At 35.5% G+C, this 19,829-nt stretch overlaps 1 protein-coding gene across 1 annotated transcript; it reads left to right on the top strand.

The window, feature by feature from the left end:
- Positions 1-1,225: 1,225 nt before the first annotated feature.
- LOC125495555 (70 kDa peptidyl-prolyl isomerase-like) lies at positions 1,226-1,891 on the top strand. Its single transcript, XM_048640310.1, has one exon. The coding sequence runs from the start codon at positions 1,226-1,228 to the stop codon at positions 1,889-1,891; it is 666 nt and encodes a 221-aa protein (XP_048496267.1).
- Positions 1,892-19,829: the final 17,938 nt, after the last annotated feature.

Below are 19,829 nucleotides of genomic sequence, written 5' to 3' on the forward strand. Positions count from 1 at the left end.
TTTAATTAGTAACAAAATGTTATAAATAGAATCTTTATGGTTATAAATTTATTAAAAACACCAAATTAGCCAAAAACTCTTACACTGATGTGTATGTGAGACTTAATATGATTTCTATTTTTTCAAAATGTAAAAAACATTATCCACAATTACCCCTTTTAACATAGTTTAATTTAGACTAGAATCATAATCTCTCAAAGTCTAACCTATATTTGAGATTAAATTGTACCAATTAAGTATCAATATTTGTTGGAGTAATCTTCTTCATCTTCCCCCTCCAAAAAAAGTATCAATATTTGTTTATCTGACAATAAAGAGTTATCAGTCTTACTAAACAAAAATAAGTGATTCAAAAGTTCAAAATTCTAAGTTCACGTAGCTTATCTTATTTCATTTTCATTTTATGGTTGCTACATCTCAATTTTTAAAGCTTGACTTGGCCATTTTTTAAAAAAAATATGTAACATATGCAGAAAATGCAAACAAGATTTTTAGCCAAATAAATGTAATTTCATACTATAGGAATAACATATAAGTGAATAGGTTTAATCCAATCAATCTAAAAGCAAACCACGTCAAACAAATAATTTTTAGGTAGAAAAAAAGGAATTTCTATTCATATAAGGATTAGGGCTAATTCATAATTCCATACTTAATGTCCAATCTTCCACTTGACCTATTTTTTCGTATTTTTTTTAACATCCCCACCTCGAATAGTATCTTCATCAGCTTTAAAAATATGATCTTAAATGGGAAAAACAACGAAACCCTAGCGCCCTAACATTCTCTCTAGCGAAACCCTAGGCTATCCACAAACTCCGTCGTCTGAAGCTCGCCGGTGGCCAGGGACTCCGCTCTGCTACCTTCGGTCACCGGCGAGTTTCCCCTCTAGGTTCCCCTCTAGTTTCCTCTCTCGTTTCCCATCTCTCTCCATCAAAGTTGTCTTCTGCGTTTTTCGCTCTCCATCGTCTCTCCTGCGTCTGGTACTCTGACGAGGGCCTTCCATCCACAGCTTCTGCACGACACTAGTGGAACCTAGCACTGGGCGTCCCAGTAGAGCGGTGAAGCACAGTTTTTTAGCTGTTTACCTTTCCGATGTTGGTATTCTTCTGTTTCTTGTGTTTTCAGTATTGCCTCTGTTTTAGTTCGGTTGCTTTGTTTTTCTAGCAGTAGTTTTTCTTCCTGCTTTAAGTTCGTTCTAGGTTTAAAGGTTTGCTTTGAGGGTATGGAGGAAGCTCCTAGTTTAGGTTTGTTCTTGTTGCATCACCTGGATTTTCTGGATGAGGAGGAGGATTATGTGATTGAGGAGTTGTTTGAGAAAACTTGTGGTCATGATGAGGCCATTCAATATGTAACCTCATTGAAAGAGAATGGAAATTCTCTTTTCAAAGTTACTGAATTTGGCAACGCTTATGCGATATATCGGAATGCTATGAAGTGTCTTTGTGTTACCATTTCTGCTATTTATGAAGAGTGCTCTGCCGATAATATTGATCATGACATTAGAAAGCTAGTTATTTCTCTGCAATTGAACATTGCAGCGTGTGAAATCAAACTTCTTCTGTTTAAGGAAGCCATTAGTTCATGTTCCTTGGTGTTAGGGGTTGATAACAGTAATGTGAAAGCTCTGTTTAGGCGAGGAGTGTCTTTTACAAAAATAGGAAACTTTGAAGATGGTTATGCTGATTTTAGAATGGCGAGAGTAATTGAGCCAAACAATAAGGCGGTTGCTCAAGAGATTGCAAATCTTGAGGCGGTCCTCTTGCAATTTCCTAGGGCTGATGTTGGTGTATGTCAAGCCCCAATCTTTAGTGGTGTAGCCCCACATGATGCTACAGGTACCACGTTGTTGAACCCTGGACTTAATGCAATGCATTTGGATGTCCAGTAAGAAGTCAAAAGTAATCTCTCTTTGGTAAACAACAAAGAAGATGAGATTATGGTTAATCAGGACACGAAGTGGGAAGAGGAGGCCCCCTCGGTTTGCTCGCAGGGTGCGGGGCCTCATCTTGCAGAAAATATTAGAAAGATCCCCTTCGTCAACAAAAGAAAGCCGTCCTCGCGCCTCATGATTTCACAAACAGATTTAGACATGTTAAGCAAAGGCAAAGTAATCCAATTCTGCCAACCCCACTCTCTGTCAATTTTGAAGGATCGCACCTTCACTTCAAAAACTGGAAATTTGAAAGAGGCCCCCCGCGATTCTAAATTGCGGGTCGCTCAGGTCTCTGATTCGGCTCTCATTGAGGATGAGGGTCTTTCGAGTGTTATCTCCCATGTGCCATCGAGTCCGAAGGATGACATTCTGACTTCCTCGACTCTTCAGGATATGCAGCAACCCTGTGAGGTAGGTACAGGTCACTTAACTAACACCATTTTGAGTGCAGGTATCCACGTGCAAGACAATCTCCGGTGTCTGGATCCCTCACTTAAGCAAGACATCACAAAAGCACAATTTACGAGCCAAAAGACAAGAAGATCAGTTGAAAGGCGACGACGATCAATCGGACAAGTTGTTCTCATGGCCAAACCTTGTTTTGGAAGAAAGTTTCAGAAAAAGATCAACAAAGGTGTCATCTCTCATATCGGAACGAAACGGAAAAGTGATGCTCCAATCTCATCGGACCTCCCTTATCATGTTAGGAAGAAACTTGTTCTTTTTATATGTTCTTGTTGTAATGTTTGTACTTGTCAGTGTCTCGGGCAAGTCGTGGGATCTCACGGTCTAGCTAGTATTGCTAACAAAGCTGCAATGATCCCTGATTGTCCTTAGGTTGTAATTCGGTTTTTTACGTAATGCACATTTCCTTGATGTCAAAAAAAAAAAAAATGATCTTACATTTCGTTTAGGCGAGTTACATAAAAAAAATATATCAAAATTAGAATCAAAATATATTTCAAATATATGAAAACATGTTATTGGAAAAACATAATTTTTTTTGTTAAGTGAAACACTACCTCATCCTCAATAGTTTCCATACATTTTTTATTTTTATTCGAATGCACTGTCAATAATTAAAGTTATATCATTACTATTCAAATAAGTTTGATACTAATATAATCAGAAAAATACTGAGTAAGACCACTGACACCAAGATTTAAACCCATAATTACATTAATTTTATTGAGTTACTATTTATTTATTTTGATACTAATATGAATGGCAAAATGATAAATCAAAAATTATCGTTATCACTTTATTCATCTTCTTCATCTCTATATCACAAATACCGTTGAAATGCCAGAACAATCATTCATCATCAATACAGGAAACTTTAGAGTACTCATCATTATTTAGTACATAGTTAAAAATCGAGAAATTAATTTTAATATCATGCAATTTTAATCAATTTCAATAACTGAAGAAAATAGCTAAGTAAATACTAGTATTTTAGCTTAGTAACATCTAGTGTAAATGTTACTTTACAGCTTTCTGTTTTGTCTTTTCCCTAGTTTTATCTTTTTTGGCTTTTAGCTCTTGTACAGCTGTAATGTTTGTATAAAGGTTGGTAGAAAGTTTTACCTAGGGATCAATGTAAGATAAACAAAAAGGAGGCGCCGTCATTCAGGTGCAAGAGAGAAATAGAGCAAAGATATTTTGCTTGAGCAGTAAAGTTTCCTCATCAAAGTTAGGAACTTTATTCTTCTTTTCTTTAGAGAAATTCATATTTCTTCATGGTATCAGAGCACAAAGGTTTGTGCAGTGATTAAAGAAATTTTTATTCAAACTGAAGATCATTAAGGATTCAGAAATGGCAGGAGGAAAAGAAGAAGAAACTGGTGCAGGAGGATACGTTGATCCTTTGTATCTGTCAAGTGCAGATGGACCTCAAATGCAGCTCAGTACAATGCTGTTTGATGGAGGTAATTTTTTAAATTGGAGTAGAAATATTAAAATGGCACTAGGTTCTAAGAATAAGCTGGGGTTCATAGATGGAAGCTGTCCTAAACCAGAAGACACCTCTAAGGATTTTAACAAATGGGTTAGAAATGACTATATGATTAGGTGCTGGATTTTTAAGTCAATGACTGTTGGAATGGCTCAAAGTTTAATGTTGATGGAGTCTTCTAAGCAACTCTGGGATGAACTGATGGAGAGATATGGTGAAAGTAATGCTCCACAGTTATATCAACTGAAAAGAGAAGTGGCTAAGCTAGAGCAGGATAAGCTTAGCATTTCGGAATATTATTGTCAACTGAGAAAGTGTTGGGATGAGATACAGTCTCTTGAAGCTATCCCTTCTTGTGATTGTGGAGCAATGAGCAAGTGTACCTGCATAATGCTGAAATGGGAAGAAGGGAAAGTGTGATTCGTATATTTCTCATGGGTTTAAATGATAAGTATGAGAATGTGCGAGGTAATATCATGGGTATGGACCCTTTACCCACTGTGAACAAGGCTTTTCACCTTGTACAGCAGGTTGAAAAACAGAAAGAGGTGACATCAGGAGGAGGAAAAGGTGGTATGGATGGGAGTGATATCAGTGCATTTCAGGCAAGAAGATATGAACAGAAGGAATTTCAGAAGAGAGATTACAAAAAGGAGAAGATGAGTAAGAAGTGTGAACGTTGTGGTTTTAGGGGCCATTTAAAAGCTGAGTGTTTCAAGCTTAATGGGACACCACAGTGGTTCAAAGACCTTCACAAAGGAAAGGGTGGAGGAAAATTTGCTGGGAATGTAGGGAGGCAAGGCAGTGATGGGGGGAATGACACACCTTTAGATGATGAGCTCTATGACTTTGAGGGAAAAGGAAGCACTAGTGGTAGTAAACCAGATGCAGATATGATCTCAGCAGTGGTTAAAGAAGTGATGAAAGCCTTCTCAAGTGGAGGAGGAGCAAGCAACAACAGAGACACAGCAAGGACAAGTAATTTTGCAGGTAAAATACATGCTTCTAATGTAGCAAATTACAATGAGACATATGATTGTGAAAGCTGGATTGTGGATACAGGAGCTTCAGACCATATGGGAGGAAATATCAAGTTATTTTCTGATTTAAAGAAACTTGAGAAACATGTTAATGTGGGATTACCTGATGGAAGTATTAAAAGAGTAAGCCAAGCTGGAACTGTAAAGTTATCTCCAAACATAACACTTAGAGATGTGCTTTATATACCTGACTTCAAAAATAACTTACTGTCTGTCAGTAAAGTGGTAGAAGGGAGTAAAATAGAAGTAGTTTTTGATGATAATGGATGTGTTTTTCAGGACCTTTACAGTAAGGAAGAAATAGGATATGGAAAGGAAGAATATGGACTTTACAAATTCCAGAAGAAGAAGAGAAAGAAGAATGAAGAAGAGATGAAGAAAGAAGATGATAATGTGTTTGTAGGGAATGTTAAAAGTAGTTTAAAGAAAGTAAAGTTGAATGTAATGCATGCTAGGCTTGGACATAGCTCTTTGTCTAAGATGGAACATTTAGATTTTTGTGACTGCAGAGGTATTAAAGAGTTTTTCTGTGATACTTGTCATCTTGCAAAACATCATAAACTGCCTTTCTATCCTACTAAAAATAATGCTTCTCTCCCTTTTGATTTAATACATGTGGACCTTTGGGGTCCTTATAGAGTAAAAAACATAACTGGAGCCAGTTACTTCCTGACTATATTGGATGACTACATCAGGGTAACTTGGACTCATTTGCTCAAGAGCAAAGAGAGAGTGAGAGAAGTGCTTGCAGCCTTCTTTGCTCATGTTGAGACTCAGTTTGGCACAAAGGTGAAAGAAATGAGAAGTGACAATGGAACAGAAGTGGTTCAAGAAGAATGTGGAGAGATGTTGGCTAATAGAGATATCATTCATCAAAGAAGTATACCTGGGAATCCTCAGCAAAATGGAAGGGTAGAGAGAAAGCACAGGTTTCTCCTTGAAACAGCTAGATCACCTAGACTACATTCAGGACTGCCAAAGTATTTATGGGGTGAATGTATTCTAAGTGCAACACACTTAATCAATCTTTTACCAAGTGCTGTCATAGGATGGATGACACCTTATGAAAGGTTATTAAAAAGAAAGCCTGAGTATGAACATTTAAGAACCATAGGATGTTTATGTTATGGAACCAAGAGTGGAAGAAAGGGAGATAAGTTTGAAGAGAAAGGAGTGAGAAGTGTGTTAGTGGGGTATCCCTATGCCCAAAAGGGATATAAGTTGTATGACTTGAATGAGAAAAAGATTTTTTTAAGCAGAGACGTGGTTTTTCAGGAAGAGATGTTTCCATTTCTGAATCCTTCTATTGAGAGGGATGCTATGAAGTTACAATTTAATAACATACCTGGATATAAGTCTAATGTCATGCAGGGTGATGCACCTATGAATGCAACATGCAGTGAGGACATGAATGACAGGATGTATATGGGTGCTGAATCAGAAGCAGAAGAAGAACAAGCAGGAGACATCCAACAGGATACCAGACAACCTGAAAATACTATTACAGACACTGTCAGGCATGGTGAAAATTATGTAGCTGAAGTTAGAGAGGGATCTGAAGAGACAATAACAGAAGTGAATGATGTTTGTAATGAAGAATCTCTCAGACCCAGCAGAACCAGAACCATCTCAAGTAAACTTGCTGATTATGAATATGAGCTTCCTCCAAGCAACCTTGAAAGAATTAGACCAATTTTTAATGTGCAGATCTTGGATGATAAATTTGCATACTCTGAAGATTATTTGTGCTCTTTGAATAATGTTCTACAAATCAAAGAGCCAAATACTTATCAAGAAGCTTCACAGCACACAGGATGGATTGAGGCTATGAAAACAGAAATAACAGCTTTAGAGGAGAACAAAACTTGGGTGGTGACAGATCTCCCTGTTGGAAAGCATGCTATTGATAGCAAATGGGTGTACAAAACGAAAATGAAGCCAGATGGAACAATTGAAAGGCTTAAGGCAAGGCTAGTGGCTAGGGGAGACAAGCAACTCAAAGGAAAAGAGTATAAACACACTTTTTCCCCTGTTGCTAAGTTTCCTAGTGCAAGGATTCTCATAGCTTTGAGTGCAATAAAAGACTGGAAGTTGCATCAACTTGATATTAACAATGCATTTTTGCATGGTTATATTGAAGAAGAGATCTATATGAGACCTCCCCCAGGCTCAAAGGAAAGGCAAGATGGGAAAGTTTGCAAACTACAGAGAAGTTTGTATGGATTAAAGCAGGCATCAAGGCAATGGAATATTCAATTGAGAGACTTTCTCTTACACAGAAAGTTAAAACAATCCAAAAGGGATTACTCTCTTTTTTGTAGGAAAGAAAATGGCAAACTATGCATTATACTGGTTTATGTGGATGATCTCTTAATCACTGGTGATGATACAAGTTATATTGAAGAGATTAAGAGAGGTCTAGATGAAACCTTCACTGTGAAGGATCTAGGTGAAATGAGGTACTTCCTTGGTTTGGAAGTAGCCAGGAATTCTGAAGGAATCATGCTTCACCAAAGGAAATATGCATTAGATATTGTTGCTGACACAGGGCTGTTAGATTGCAAAGCAGCAAAATTTCCTTTTCCAAAAGGTATAAAACTCTCCACAGAAGAAGGTGAGATCATGAAAGATCCAGAGAAGTTTAGGAGATTAATAGGTAGACTTCTCTACCTTAATCTCAGTAGACCAGACTTGTCATACTCAGTACAACAACTGAGTCAATTTATGAGTTGTCCTAGACTACCTCATTGGGAGGCAGAAATGCATATAGTAAGATACCTCAAAGGCAACATCTCTCAAGGACTTTTCTATCCAGCCACATCAACCTTGACTATGACTGGCTTCTGTGATGCAGATTGGGGAGCCTGTGCCATTAGTGGCAGATCTCTTACTGGCTATTGTATTTTTTTGGGAGGATGTCTTGTCTCTGGGAAGACTAAGAAACAAAAAACTGTCTCAAAGTCTTCAGCAGAATCTGAGTATAGGTCTATGTCACAAACAACAAGTGAGTTAGTTTGGATAGATGGTATCATTGAAGACCTTACATTGTCTATTCCTCATCCTGTCACCTTGTACTGTGACAACAAGGCTGCACACTATATAGCTCAGAATCCAGTCTATCATGAACGGACCAAACATCTAAAGCTAGATTGTCACTATGTTCGAGAGCACATTGAGGAAGGTTTCATTGTCACAGCCTACATTAAATCTTCTCTTCAGTTAGCAGACATCATGACAAAGTCTCTTTCTGAATCTCAACACACTTATCTTTGCCTCAAGTTAGGTCTTTGTATGATAGACAAAGTCCAACTTGAAGGGGGGGTGAAGAAAATAGCTAAGTAAATACTAGTATTTTAGCTTAGTAACATCTAGTGTAAATGTTACTTTACAGCTTTCTGTTTTGTCTTTTCCCTAGTTTTATCTTTTTTGGCTTTTAGCTCTTGTACAGCTGTAATGTTTGTATAAAGGTGTGTAGAAAGTTTTACCTAGGATCAATGTAAGATAAACAAAAAGGAGGCGCCGTCATTCAGGTGCAAGAGAGAAATAGAGCAAAGATATTTTGCTTGAGCAGTAAAGTTTCCTCATCAAAGTTAGGAACTTTATTCTTCTTTTCTTTAGAGAAATTCATATTTCTTCATAAATATTATGAAACTATTAGGGTTTATGGATGAATGATATTATTTGTGTCTGAACTTCGACCACCAACAATCTTGTCGGAGAATAAGAGGGAGGTTATTTTTTTGCCTCGGTAATCTCGCAGGTGAAGAAGATGGAGATTAATTCTGGCCGGAAAATTATTATATATGACTTCAATATTCAATAAACTAGATGATATTCTTTAACCGAGAAAGTCAATCCAACTATATAGCTTAATATTGAATATAACTAGTAAGCTGACAAGTTCTATCAAACTATGGACTTACAACATATCTTATCCTTGTTGAATTTACTAAACTAGTTCTTTACTAGAGCTAAAATCGGCCTCATAAGTGGTTAGTGCCATAACATTTCCAAGCTCAAACTAAAACTAACAAGTTTCCGTATAATAAGTTGGCAAAAACTATTATTAGGATGAGATAGAAAGAAAGGAAAAATCTACATGTTTATGATTTGTTGGTGCAAAATCAGTTTGTTGACCTTGCAAACAATTCAATGCACATCCAATAGTTTAATAATGAATGCCACAAGAGGCTCATTCCTTGGGGGTTACCGAATTTATCTAAATAAAACATTGCTAATGTGCTTTGTTGCAATTTAATTAATGATTAAACTACAACGCCTATTAAATTCAAGCGAGATACAATAAATAGAGCAAGCAATAACTAATCTTTTAATTAAAGCAAAACATTCCCATTCATACCACAAACTTTAAGAAAAGATTTTACAACACATATGAGGATAAGCTAGGCTAGACAACTAAATGGAAAACAAGAAAATTGTTACCTCCATTGTTTTTTGCTTCAATCGGAGAATTACAGAACTTGGCGTCATGATATGTTCTAAATCTAATGAACTAAACTATAACCCCATAAGGGGGTTGGCTAGCCTAAGGCTAGGCTACGCTAAGAAAAGGGTAATTGCAAGTTGTTGCGTGATGTTTGATTGTTCTCTGCTTGATGATCCTTCTTCTATTTATAAGCTAACGTGATACGTAACTTTCATACCTTCTTGGAGGGAAAACATTTGAATCATCTTTGATTCAAATCTCAACCATCTTCTGGTGCTGAATAACCATAGCTTCACACGTTCTTCCTTATGTGGATTCATCTCATGATTACTCTTTAACTAGAGGTATCTTTATTATTGTAACAACCCGAATTATCCCAACTAGCTTAAAGAGGATTAAGCACAGCGAAAGAGACTCTGGTCGAGATAATCCGAAACTATTACCATCACACTCACCGAACTACATCGAAAAGTGTGGATCTCAATTCCCATTCTATTCAAACTAATTAACTGTTACAACAATGCCCTGGTTCTCAAACACTATTCCCATATAGAAAATTCGGCTGAATTTCCTTTGAAAATTGGACAACTCTAAAGCGAGAAATAATATGAACCTGTTACAATTTCAATGTATAAAGTATTCCCAAATCCCAACAATCTCAACGCTTTCGCGGAGCAACAACCAACAGAGAATCAGGAGCACTAGCTACGACTCTTAAATGGAGAAATAGATTATGGAAAATAAACGATTAACTATTACAAGTGAGGCGTCCTCGCCTCGAAAAGAAATATAATACTACACCAACTCGTATTAGCTTCAACTCGCAAAAGGTTAACTTATCAGCTTCAAACATTTAGGGAAACTGCCACCCACCAAGTGACAGGCCACATAAATGACAAAATAACACATACACATCAGCAAAGCTGAGTACTCAACCTGTAAATAAGATTAACACATGTTTTGGTGACTTTTACTAGAAAACGACTCTCACACAATCAATATAAATTCAACAACCATATCCATCATAGCATGCTTAGCAGCAATATTTTTGTTGAACATACATATTACATTTCCAAAACCACGTTTCATAATACATCATCAATCATATAGTAACAAACACAATAAAGTGACTCCCAACATTGACATGTTTCATATATTCTCATTGAATCAACATTTCAACTTACCACGATTTCACAATAGGAATTTGAGGTCACTAACTTTGATATAAATAATATTCTTCATTTCCTTTAGTCGATTTCTTAACATAAATCCAAAATTAAGCCTTCATACTCTATCAATCACTTTCTTATATTTTTAAAAAGAACCCCCTATGTAGCAATAAATATCATAAAAACTTTCACTATAATGATTCCTTAATTATCAGGAATCCACATAACAAGATACAATTCTTTATCGGGAATCCAACATTAGTATAACTTACCATGATATGCTTCCTTATCAGGAAACCAATATTGATATTCATATTCAAATACTGAATAAACATTCATAACTTACCTGATATGATTCCTTATTGGGAATCCAATATCGAAACAACATACCACAATACGATTCCTTATCGGGAGTCCAATATCGATATACTTTCACAATTTGAGATAACTTTCTTTTAACCAGGGGGAAAGAGAACGCGACGGAGGAGACAAAGCTTACACTTCGACAGTGGGGGTCGTCACCCAACGATTCGCTTTACTTTTGACCAATAACTGCAACTAGTCCGGAGTACATTTTTCCGCTAATTCAATCAGCCATCCACAAGTTTCACATTATCTGATATATCACCAGATTATCGCCCCACAGAGCAATGGGAAGGTTTCCCTGTGGACCCTCCAAGGTTCACAGTCCATGGAGCATTGTTCTTGTCACCTCATCCGTCGACTCAGACTAGGCTACTTTTCCCTTTTAGGTTCCTTTCGACTCTTATTTATAACTCAATCATTATTCTTGGAACTTCTCCAATAATTTAGTTCATAGCAATCTTTGATAATTAGCCAAACTAGAAGGTTCCATAAGTAACCATAATCACTTGGCATAAAAATTCTATAAATGAGTATTCCAAAACTAATACGTGTATACTTTTATATTCAATCTAGTTCTAATCATATAAGCATCCGACAACAATTAATAACTACCCATGTTCGATGAAACATCACAATAATAACATTAGGGTTGTCAGCTAGAATTAACTAATGAAAGTTACTAAGATTTCACACAACACATACTCTTGCATATGAATAGTTCACACTAATTCTCTTTTTATATATATATAAATCTATATTCATCTCGAAAATAATATCAGTTATCAAGTCTCAACAATACTCACAATATACAAGTCTCTTTCTTAGTATTAGCTAAGGAGAGTTAACTTAAGACACACAACTCAAGCTTCATCAATCAAAGATGGATTATAAGTAATTAAATATGATCCAAATTATACCATTAGCTGAGTTCTAATTAACATAATCAACAATGAACCCATCTACGAACCATACACATACCTACATTGATGAGTCCACTCCTTTCCTAATTACAAAACAATTGAATCAGATAACTAAAGCTTCTTTAAAGCAATCATTACCCTTTTATTCACTTATCTACAAAAAGTCACGTACTAATTCATTTATAGTACTCTATTTCTAGTTATCGAACCAATTCCCGATGTAGAAAGACCATCTTAGTAGTCTAGTCCACAATCAGTTAAACTTACTCTAATATCCTCCTTATTAGCGATTATTAATTAACCCCTTTTATAAAATTTTGTGAGAAAACTATCTAGGTTATTTACTTTCAAAGTCTAGTTAAGAGATTCTTCTTTATAACAACATTAACGACTCCAATCAATTATATATTCTATTTACTAGCTAATGCATTTAGATTATGAACACTATACCGTAAATTTCCATTTAATTAAACATCTTCTTAAATTTATAATCCCCCCATCTAGATATAGTTACAACATCTTTATAAGTTTACTAATAAGTTAATTAAGTTCATTCACTTAATACTTTCTATAACAAATACCTTGACAACCCAACAATTCATTATTATACTTCTTTTCCCATACTAGGTAGTATATTTCCCTAAAGTAATATGAACCAATACTAACAACACATAATCTAAGTTCAAGGATTCTAGGAAAAGAACCAGTAGGTTGAATTAACCCGTATTTTAGTTCATTTGATATTTATGTCAACTTTATACATTAACCACGATCACTTAAACCACAGAACATCATATCAACTTACAATTCCAAACAGTAATTAACACACTTATAAGCAGGAAACTCGATTCAAAAGTTGATTGAACTTACATTTAAAAAGTAATAGTAACAACATCTAACATACCAATAAATGAACTAACTTTACAATTCATATAATACAATCACTCTTACCTAGACTGTTATTTCCCTAGGAACACTACAAGAGGGGGGGTGAATTGTAGGTGTAGAAATAAACGTAACTTTTTGTGGAAATTTAAACTTAAACGAACAAACAAGCTAGAGGAACACAAGGGATTTTTACGAGGAAAAACTTCTTGGGCCCAACAAGAAGAAACAACCTCGACCACTAGGATTTTAAACTCAACTCTTTCACTAATTAGGCCAAACAACTTTGTTACAACCTAATTCTAACTCGAGCCACACCTTGAGTTCCTAAACTCAAGTTCCTGAGCCACTGTTCCCTTAACAGTAGTTCCTCTCAACTTTACTCGAGGTTTTCTCACTCATACAAGCTTAACTCAAAGCCTCTCTCTTACAGAACTTCACTCAAAGTTCCCTTACCCCAAAAAACCAAAATACAATTGATCGAAATAAGCTTAGTGGAATTAGAGTAAGAAAGCAAAGAACAAATGCTATTATGAGAGAATGAAGGCACTGACACTTAATAGTTAAACTCACTTAATTACTTAGTCAGACACAATTTGGAACTTATCTAGACTTCATATTTATAGTGAATCATAAGAACGTGGGAGTTAAAACGATTTATGTAAGTCCATTACCCATGATGTTCCTTCCCCTAAGGAACACGTTTCTCATCATGTCCCATGATCCCATGAACTATAATGAACGTGGATATATTAGCACATACTCCTAAAGATAGGAGTTCCTTGAGCTTTATCCGAAAATCAGTTTTATAAAACTTTTATTATTAAAATAATTTTAATCTTTAAGAAAATAATATCTTTTAAATAAACTTTCTAAAACCGGATATTATTTTCTATTTTTTCCGAAAAAAAATCTTTTCTAAAAAGATTTTCTTTTTAAAACTGATTTCATTAAGTAAAAACTAATTTCCTATTATTTAGGCATGACTTACTCAATTCTTTAATTACCGTTAATTACAGCACGCCTAAGTCTAGTTCCTTTTATTAACAGTTCCTTTAACATATTCGTTAGTGCCACTTAGTTTGTTCCTTCAGAAGGAACAAACTCTTATTCTCAAATATACTGCCATGTTCCTTACCATTCTTCTTTGTTCCTTTACATTGGAACTAGAAAATAAAACGCCTAGCTTTATTCTTCTTGATCCAATGCTTGCTCCAGTATCAACATAGAAACTTCTTTACTTAGCCTTTGAAATCCTCTCTTGACTTCTTCTTGACTTCGTATTCTCCCAGTTCCTTCATTGATACCTTAAACACATACACTTAAATAATCATTAGTTCACTACTTAGTTTGTCTTTGTTTCTTTGTCATTATCAAAACTAGGGTTCAACAATTTCCCCCTTTTTGATGATGACAACAAAGGTACAAACTAAGGAAATAACAAATAATATAAGTGAATGAAAAATAAAACATAAAGAAGAAAATGAAAAATAAAACACAATTAGTAGTAACTAAGTTTGAATTTTGATTTTTCATTTTCCTTAACCTATTTTTGATTTTTCATTTACCTTATCCAATTTTTAATTTTTTTAATTTTCATTTTAGTTATGTACAGTTTGTTCCTTAAATCCTTTTCCCCCTTTGTCATCCTCAAAAAGAATAGACTCTGCATGTATTGATGAATTGATTTAACACCTTAAGACCAATATGCAAGCACCATTATGGTTAAGTTAGAAATCAAAGAGTAAACTTGCTCAAACATCAATCACATAATACTAGCCATTCCAAGGAAGAAATTATGCAAACATTTAGAAACAAGACATATAGCAAAAGTCATTGTTATATAGCACTTGTTCCATAACAAAAACAAAGAAAGAAAAGAAAAAGGATAAACAAAAGTGTGTTCCTTGAAAAGGAAACAGGAACAACAAAAAAAAAAAACTAAGAAAGGGAAGGGGAATGGTGTTCCTCTACAACTTCTTCTTCAACCACATCCTCAACTTTTCATCACCCCCATGATTGACACCAACTGTTCCTTCACTCCTCCAAAGCTACGGCCATAGATTCCATCTTCTTTTGTTGCGCAACCACGTATCACTCAAGTCTTCATAAGACTTATCATTTCAGTTTTGCATCCAAAGTCCAATGAAGATGATTATAAAATTTTATCATAGTGTGGCAGGAAGACAAACTCATTAACCCAGTAGCATCATCCGGAGATTCCTGTTCCTTACCCTTGGAACTAAGGCAGAGGATGATTTGTGAAGGAACTGGGGAGGTTGAGTGGAAGGCTCATCTGTTCCGGAATGGAAACAGAAGGGAAGGGTGATAAATGGGAGGAAGAAATGGTGGTGTGGTGGAAGAGTTGTGGAGGTGGAAGCAAAAGGTTTGGTCCTTTTATTTCATCCTTCAATGCTCAAAACTGAAGGAACAGAGAAGGATGAGGGAGAAATGGAGGTATTTTGTGAAAGGAACAGAGAGTTTGGAGATGGTGGAGTGGGTTCCTTGAGAGTGAGGGTTCCTGTTCCTCATTATCCGAAAGGACTAAAGAGAGTCCTTGTTGGAAGGAACAGAAAATAGGAGAATTTTACGATGCTCTTCTCACTCTCTGAGGAACAGAGGGTTAGGCTTTTGGCAATGTGTTTGCGCCTCTTGGTTTCGGTTCCTCCGGTTAGGAACAGGTTCCCAAGATAACATCATCATCTTGTTCCTCTATGTCTACTTGGCATTTTCTTTTCTGAGGAACTGGACCATCTTCCTTGAATGAGACACCTTCTTGGACAGACAAGACCAAGTCCATTAGAGTCTTCTCATTCAAGATGTTCCCTTGTTTACTCCTATGTGGCCAACCAGTGTCTTACTTCAAAGTGATGAAGTAAGAGTTATCAAGGCCCATACCCAATAACATGATTTTATACAGTGGGTTAAGATGTTGAATAAGAGGGAAGGGAATTGATTTGTATGTGGTGGTCATAAACAAACATGTAACACATATCCAAGAGACCCACTTCATTCCTCTTTTCAGTTCGAGGAATGAGTGCTCTCCAACCAAGTTAAAAGATTTGTGAAGGGGAGAGAGTAGGTTATGGTTAATTTTTTTGGCAGCAGTTCCTCCAAAATATTCAAATTTTGTCTTGAGGAAAATTCGGAAAAAGACAGTTCCTTTCCTTTAAAATACAAATCAGTTCCTTTGCAAGGAACTTCCCATACTTTGCCATTGTGGTTGATTAAACCTTATTTTCTTTCCTCTAACTCTCAGTTGTGCAAGTTCCATTAATTAAAAATTTGCACAAAATCGTCCATAGCTAAGGAACAAGAGCATTTTAAAGGCGAATTCAAACAAGAATTCCATGCCTTGTTCCTTTAGAATGGTAGTTAATTCATGAAATTCTATTTATTTGCCCATTCTAAATCGACGACAAAACCCAAACATACCTAGATTCACTTCGTTCGACCCGTTTCTTGGAAGAGAAGAAACAGTTCCTTTGGAAGGAACAGGCGTATTCTTCTTCTTCCCCCTGAGATTGTTCCGGGGTTTCTTCTTCATCATCTTCCCCAATAATTTTCTTCTCGCATGCTCCTTCTGGAGATTCTAATTGTTGTTCCTTATGGGGTTTCTTGAATTTGTCGTTTCAAGGGTTTTGGTAGGAGAAGAAATTTCCATTTTTGAGAGTGTGTTTTTGGATGTTGGAAAAGGAGAGTTTCGAAGTTTTTGCCATGATTTGAGAAGGTTTGAGGTTTTTATGGAGTATCAAGAGGTGTGATGATTTCGGTATGGTGAAGATGAAAGGTTGGAGGAACACGGTTTCTTAGATGAATTAAGAGGAAGTTTTGCATGTAATAGTTTTTGACACGCGGGAAAAAAAAAACAAATAAAAATAAAAAGAAAAAGAAAACGAAAAGATGATAAAGAACAAGATTTAATTAAATCTGTTCCCTTTTATTTTGCGGATTTTTCGGATTTTTATGAATTTTAATTTTTGAAAGAAAATAAATGCTAAGGAACTTGTGCTATAGGAACAACTAATGCTACATATCAATGTCCTTCATATCATGCATGTTTCTGACCTTAGGAACAGTAAGGGGAGTATTATGTGACATTTGTGAGTTGTTTAATTTCTTTGAATTCATGTTTATGTTTTGAACATTCCAATTTGCAATGGTCTTAGGCAATTAAACACAATTATTTTTAGCACACAAAGTCACTCAAATTGATTCAAACATGGGGGAATGACATAGGAACAATCACTTAATTTTTATTAACCTAACTCAAGCCTTAATTTTTCATATCTATCTCTTTGCAAAGGCTTAGTTAGATATCAGCAATCTGATATCTCAGTTTGACAAAACTCAAGTTTAATCAAACCTTTTTCAACATTTTCTCTTAAAAAGTGATGTCTGATATGTATATGCTTTACTCTAGAATGATGCACTGGATCTTTAGAATACTATAGCACTTGTATTTCACAATAAAGGAACAAGTTTATTCCATAGTCACTAAGTTGTTGTTTTATCCAAAGCATTTGAGAGCAACATGCAGCAGCGCTACATATTCTGCTTCAGCAGTGGATAAAGCAACTGTGTTTTGTTTCTTGGTACTCCAAGAAACTAAACTATGACCAAGGAATTGTGCCATACCTGAGGTGCTTTTCCTATTTACAAGATCTCCAGCATAATCTGCATCTGCATATCCTTTTAGTTCGAATGTATCACTTCTTGGATAGTAGAGTCCAAGATCATCTGTTCCTTTAAGATATCTAAGAATTCTCTTCACAGCAGTAGGTGAGACTCCTTTGGATTTGCTTGAAATCTAGCACACAAACCAACACTGAAAGCTATGTCTGGACGACTAGCAGTTAGATACAAAAGTGAACCAATCATTCCTCTATATTTTGTTTGATCAACACTTGTTCCTATGGAGTCTTCATCTAATCTAGTTGAAGTTCCCATAGGAGTGTGATTTATCTTTGAATTTTCGAGGCCATATTTCTTTAATAGTTCCTTTATGTATTTTTGTTGGTGAACAATTATCCTTTTCAGTTTGTTTGATTTGTAGTCCAAGAAAGAAATTTAACTCACCCATCATACTCATTTCAAATTCATTCTCATGAGACTTGAGAATTCTTTGCACAATGTTTCATTAGTAGCTCCGAATATGATGTCATCAACATATATTTGAACAAGCAAAAATTCAGTTCCTTTAGATTTTAGGAACAAGGTTTTATCAACCTTTCCTCTTTTAAATTGTTTTCTAAAAGGAACTTTGATAATCTCTCATACCATGATCTAGGTGCTTGTTTTAACCCATAAAGAGCTTTATCAAGCTTGTAGACATGATTTGGGAGATTATTATTTTCAAACCAGGGGGTTGTTCAACATATACATCTTCGGTTAGATAGCCATTTAAAAATGCACACTTAACATCCATTTGATATAATATAAAACCCATGTAAGCAGCAAATGCAATTAAAATTCTAATGGCTTCTAATCTAGCTACAGGAGCAAATGTTTCTTCATAGTCAATTCCTTCTTGTTGTTATAACCTTTTACTACAAGTCTAGCTTTGTTTCTTACAATGGTTCCATATTCATCTAGTTTGTTTCTAAACACCCATTTTAAGCCAATTACTTTTTGTTGTTTAGATGAGGAACTAGATGCCATACCTTGTTTCTTTCAAACTCATTTAATTCAGCTTGCATAACAGTAATCCAATCAGAGTCAGTTAAGGCTTCTTCATGATTTCTTGGTTCCATCATTGATAGGAACGCATGAAATGCACAAAAGTTCCTTAACTGAGATCTAGTTTGCGTACCTTTGGATATGTCGCTGATTATGAGTTCCAAGGATGTGACTTTTGTATTCTCCAAGGTTTTGGTTGAAACTCTCTTATAGGAACATGTTGTTCCTCATGAGTTCCTTGAGTAGATGAGGAACTCTGCTCAGTTGTTCCTCTGTTAGCCTCGGTGGACTCAGTTCCTTCATTTGAGGAACAGGAACATCTTCTCCTCCTTGAGGAACAGGAACTCATTGATTCTTATTTTCAATTCCTCGTTCCTTTCCTCTTTCACTTCTTCTTCTTCTTGTGAATCTGTTCTTCTACTTGGTTGTACAACCCATCTCATAGTCATCAACCTGTATGCTTGGATTGTATTTGTCAGATTCATCAAAGATTACTGAATGCTTTCTTCAACACACATAGTTCTCTTGTTATATACTCTATAAGCTTTACTATGTGAGGAGTATCCTAAAAATTTGCTTCATCACTCCTTGCATCAAATTTTCCAAGATTATCTTTTCCATTATTATGCACATAACATTTGCACCAAATGTTCTAAAATAGGTGATATTTGGTTTCTTTCCAAATAAAGTTCATAAGGAGTTTTATTAATGATAGGTCTCATCATGGCACGATTAATTATGTGACAAGCAGTATTAACAGCTTCAGCCCAAAAGTTCCTTGGAAGTTCACTAGCAATTAACATGGTTCTAGACATTTCCTCCAAAGTTCTATTTTTCCTTTCTACAACACCATTTTGTTGTGGTGTTCTAGGGGCAGAAAAATTATGATCTAGGCCATTATCTCTGCTTAAGTCATCAAATTTATAATTTTCGAATTCTTTCCATGATCTGATCTAATGTGCATTATTTTATGTCCACTTAGTTTTGAACTCTTTTAGCAAAGACAAGGAACTCATCATAAGTTTCATCTTTACTAGAAAAAAATAACCCAAGTGTACCTAGAGTAGTCATCTACAATAACAAGTACATACCTCTTTCCACTTCTGCTTTGAATTCTCATGGGTCCACATAAGTCCATATGAATTAACTCTAATGGTTTAGTGGTACTTACAATCGTTTTAGATTTGAAAGAGGATCTTACTTGTTTACCTCGTGCACATGCATCACAAACTTGATCAATATGAAATTTTATGGATGGTAATCCTAAAACAAGATCTTTTGATCTAAGTTTCTCAAGTAATGAAAAGCTAGCATGTCCTAGACGCTTGTGCCATAGAAGTGAATCATCTTCAATAACACTAAGACAAGTTAAATTGATTTGAGGAACAAGGTCTAGATCCACAATGTATGTGTTCCCTTTCCTTGTTCCTTCC

Source organism: Beta vulgaris, chromosome 3 (assembly GCF_026745355.1).
Source record: "Beta vulgaris subsp. vulgaris cultivar EL10 chromosome 3, EL10.2, whole genome shotgun sequence".
Taxonomy (NCBI): domain Eukaryota; kingdom Viridiplantae; phylum Streptophyta; class Magnoliopsida; order Caryophyllales; family Amaranthaceae; genus Beta; species Beta vulgaris.

Bases quoted from the DNA above. Each gene is read 5' to 3' on its own strand.
- LOC125495555 (XM_048640310.1), top strand. From the start codon at position 1,226: ATGGAGGAAGCTCCTAGTTTAGGTTTGTTCTTGTTGCATCACCTGGAT.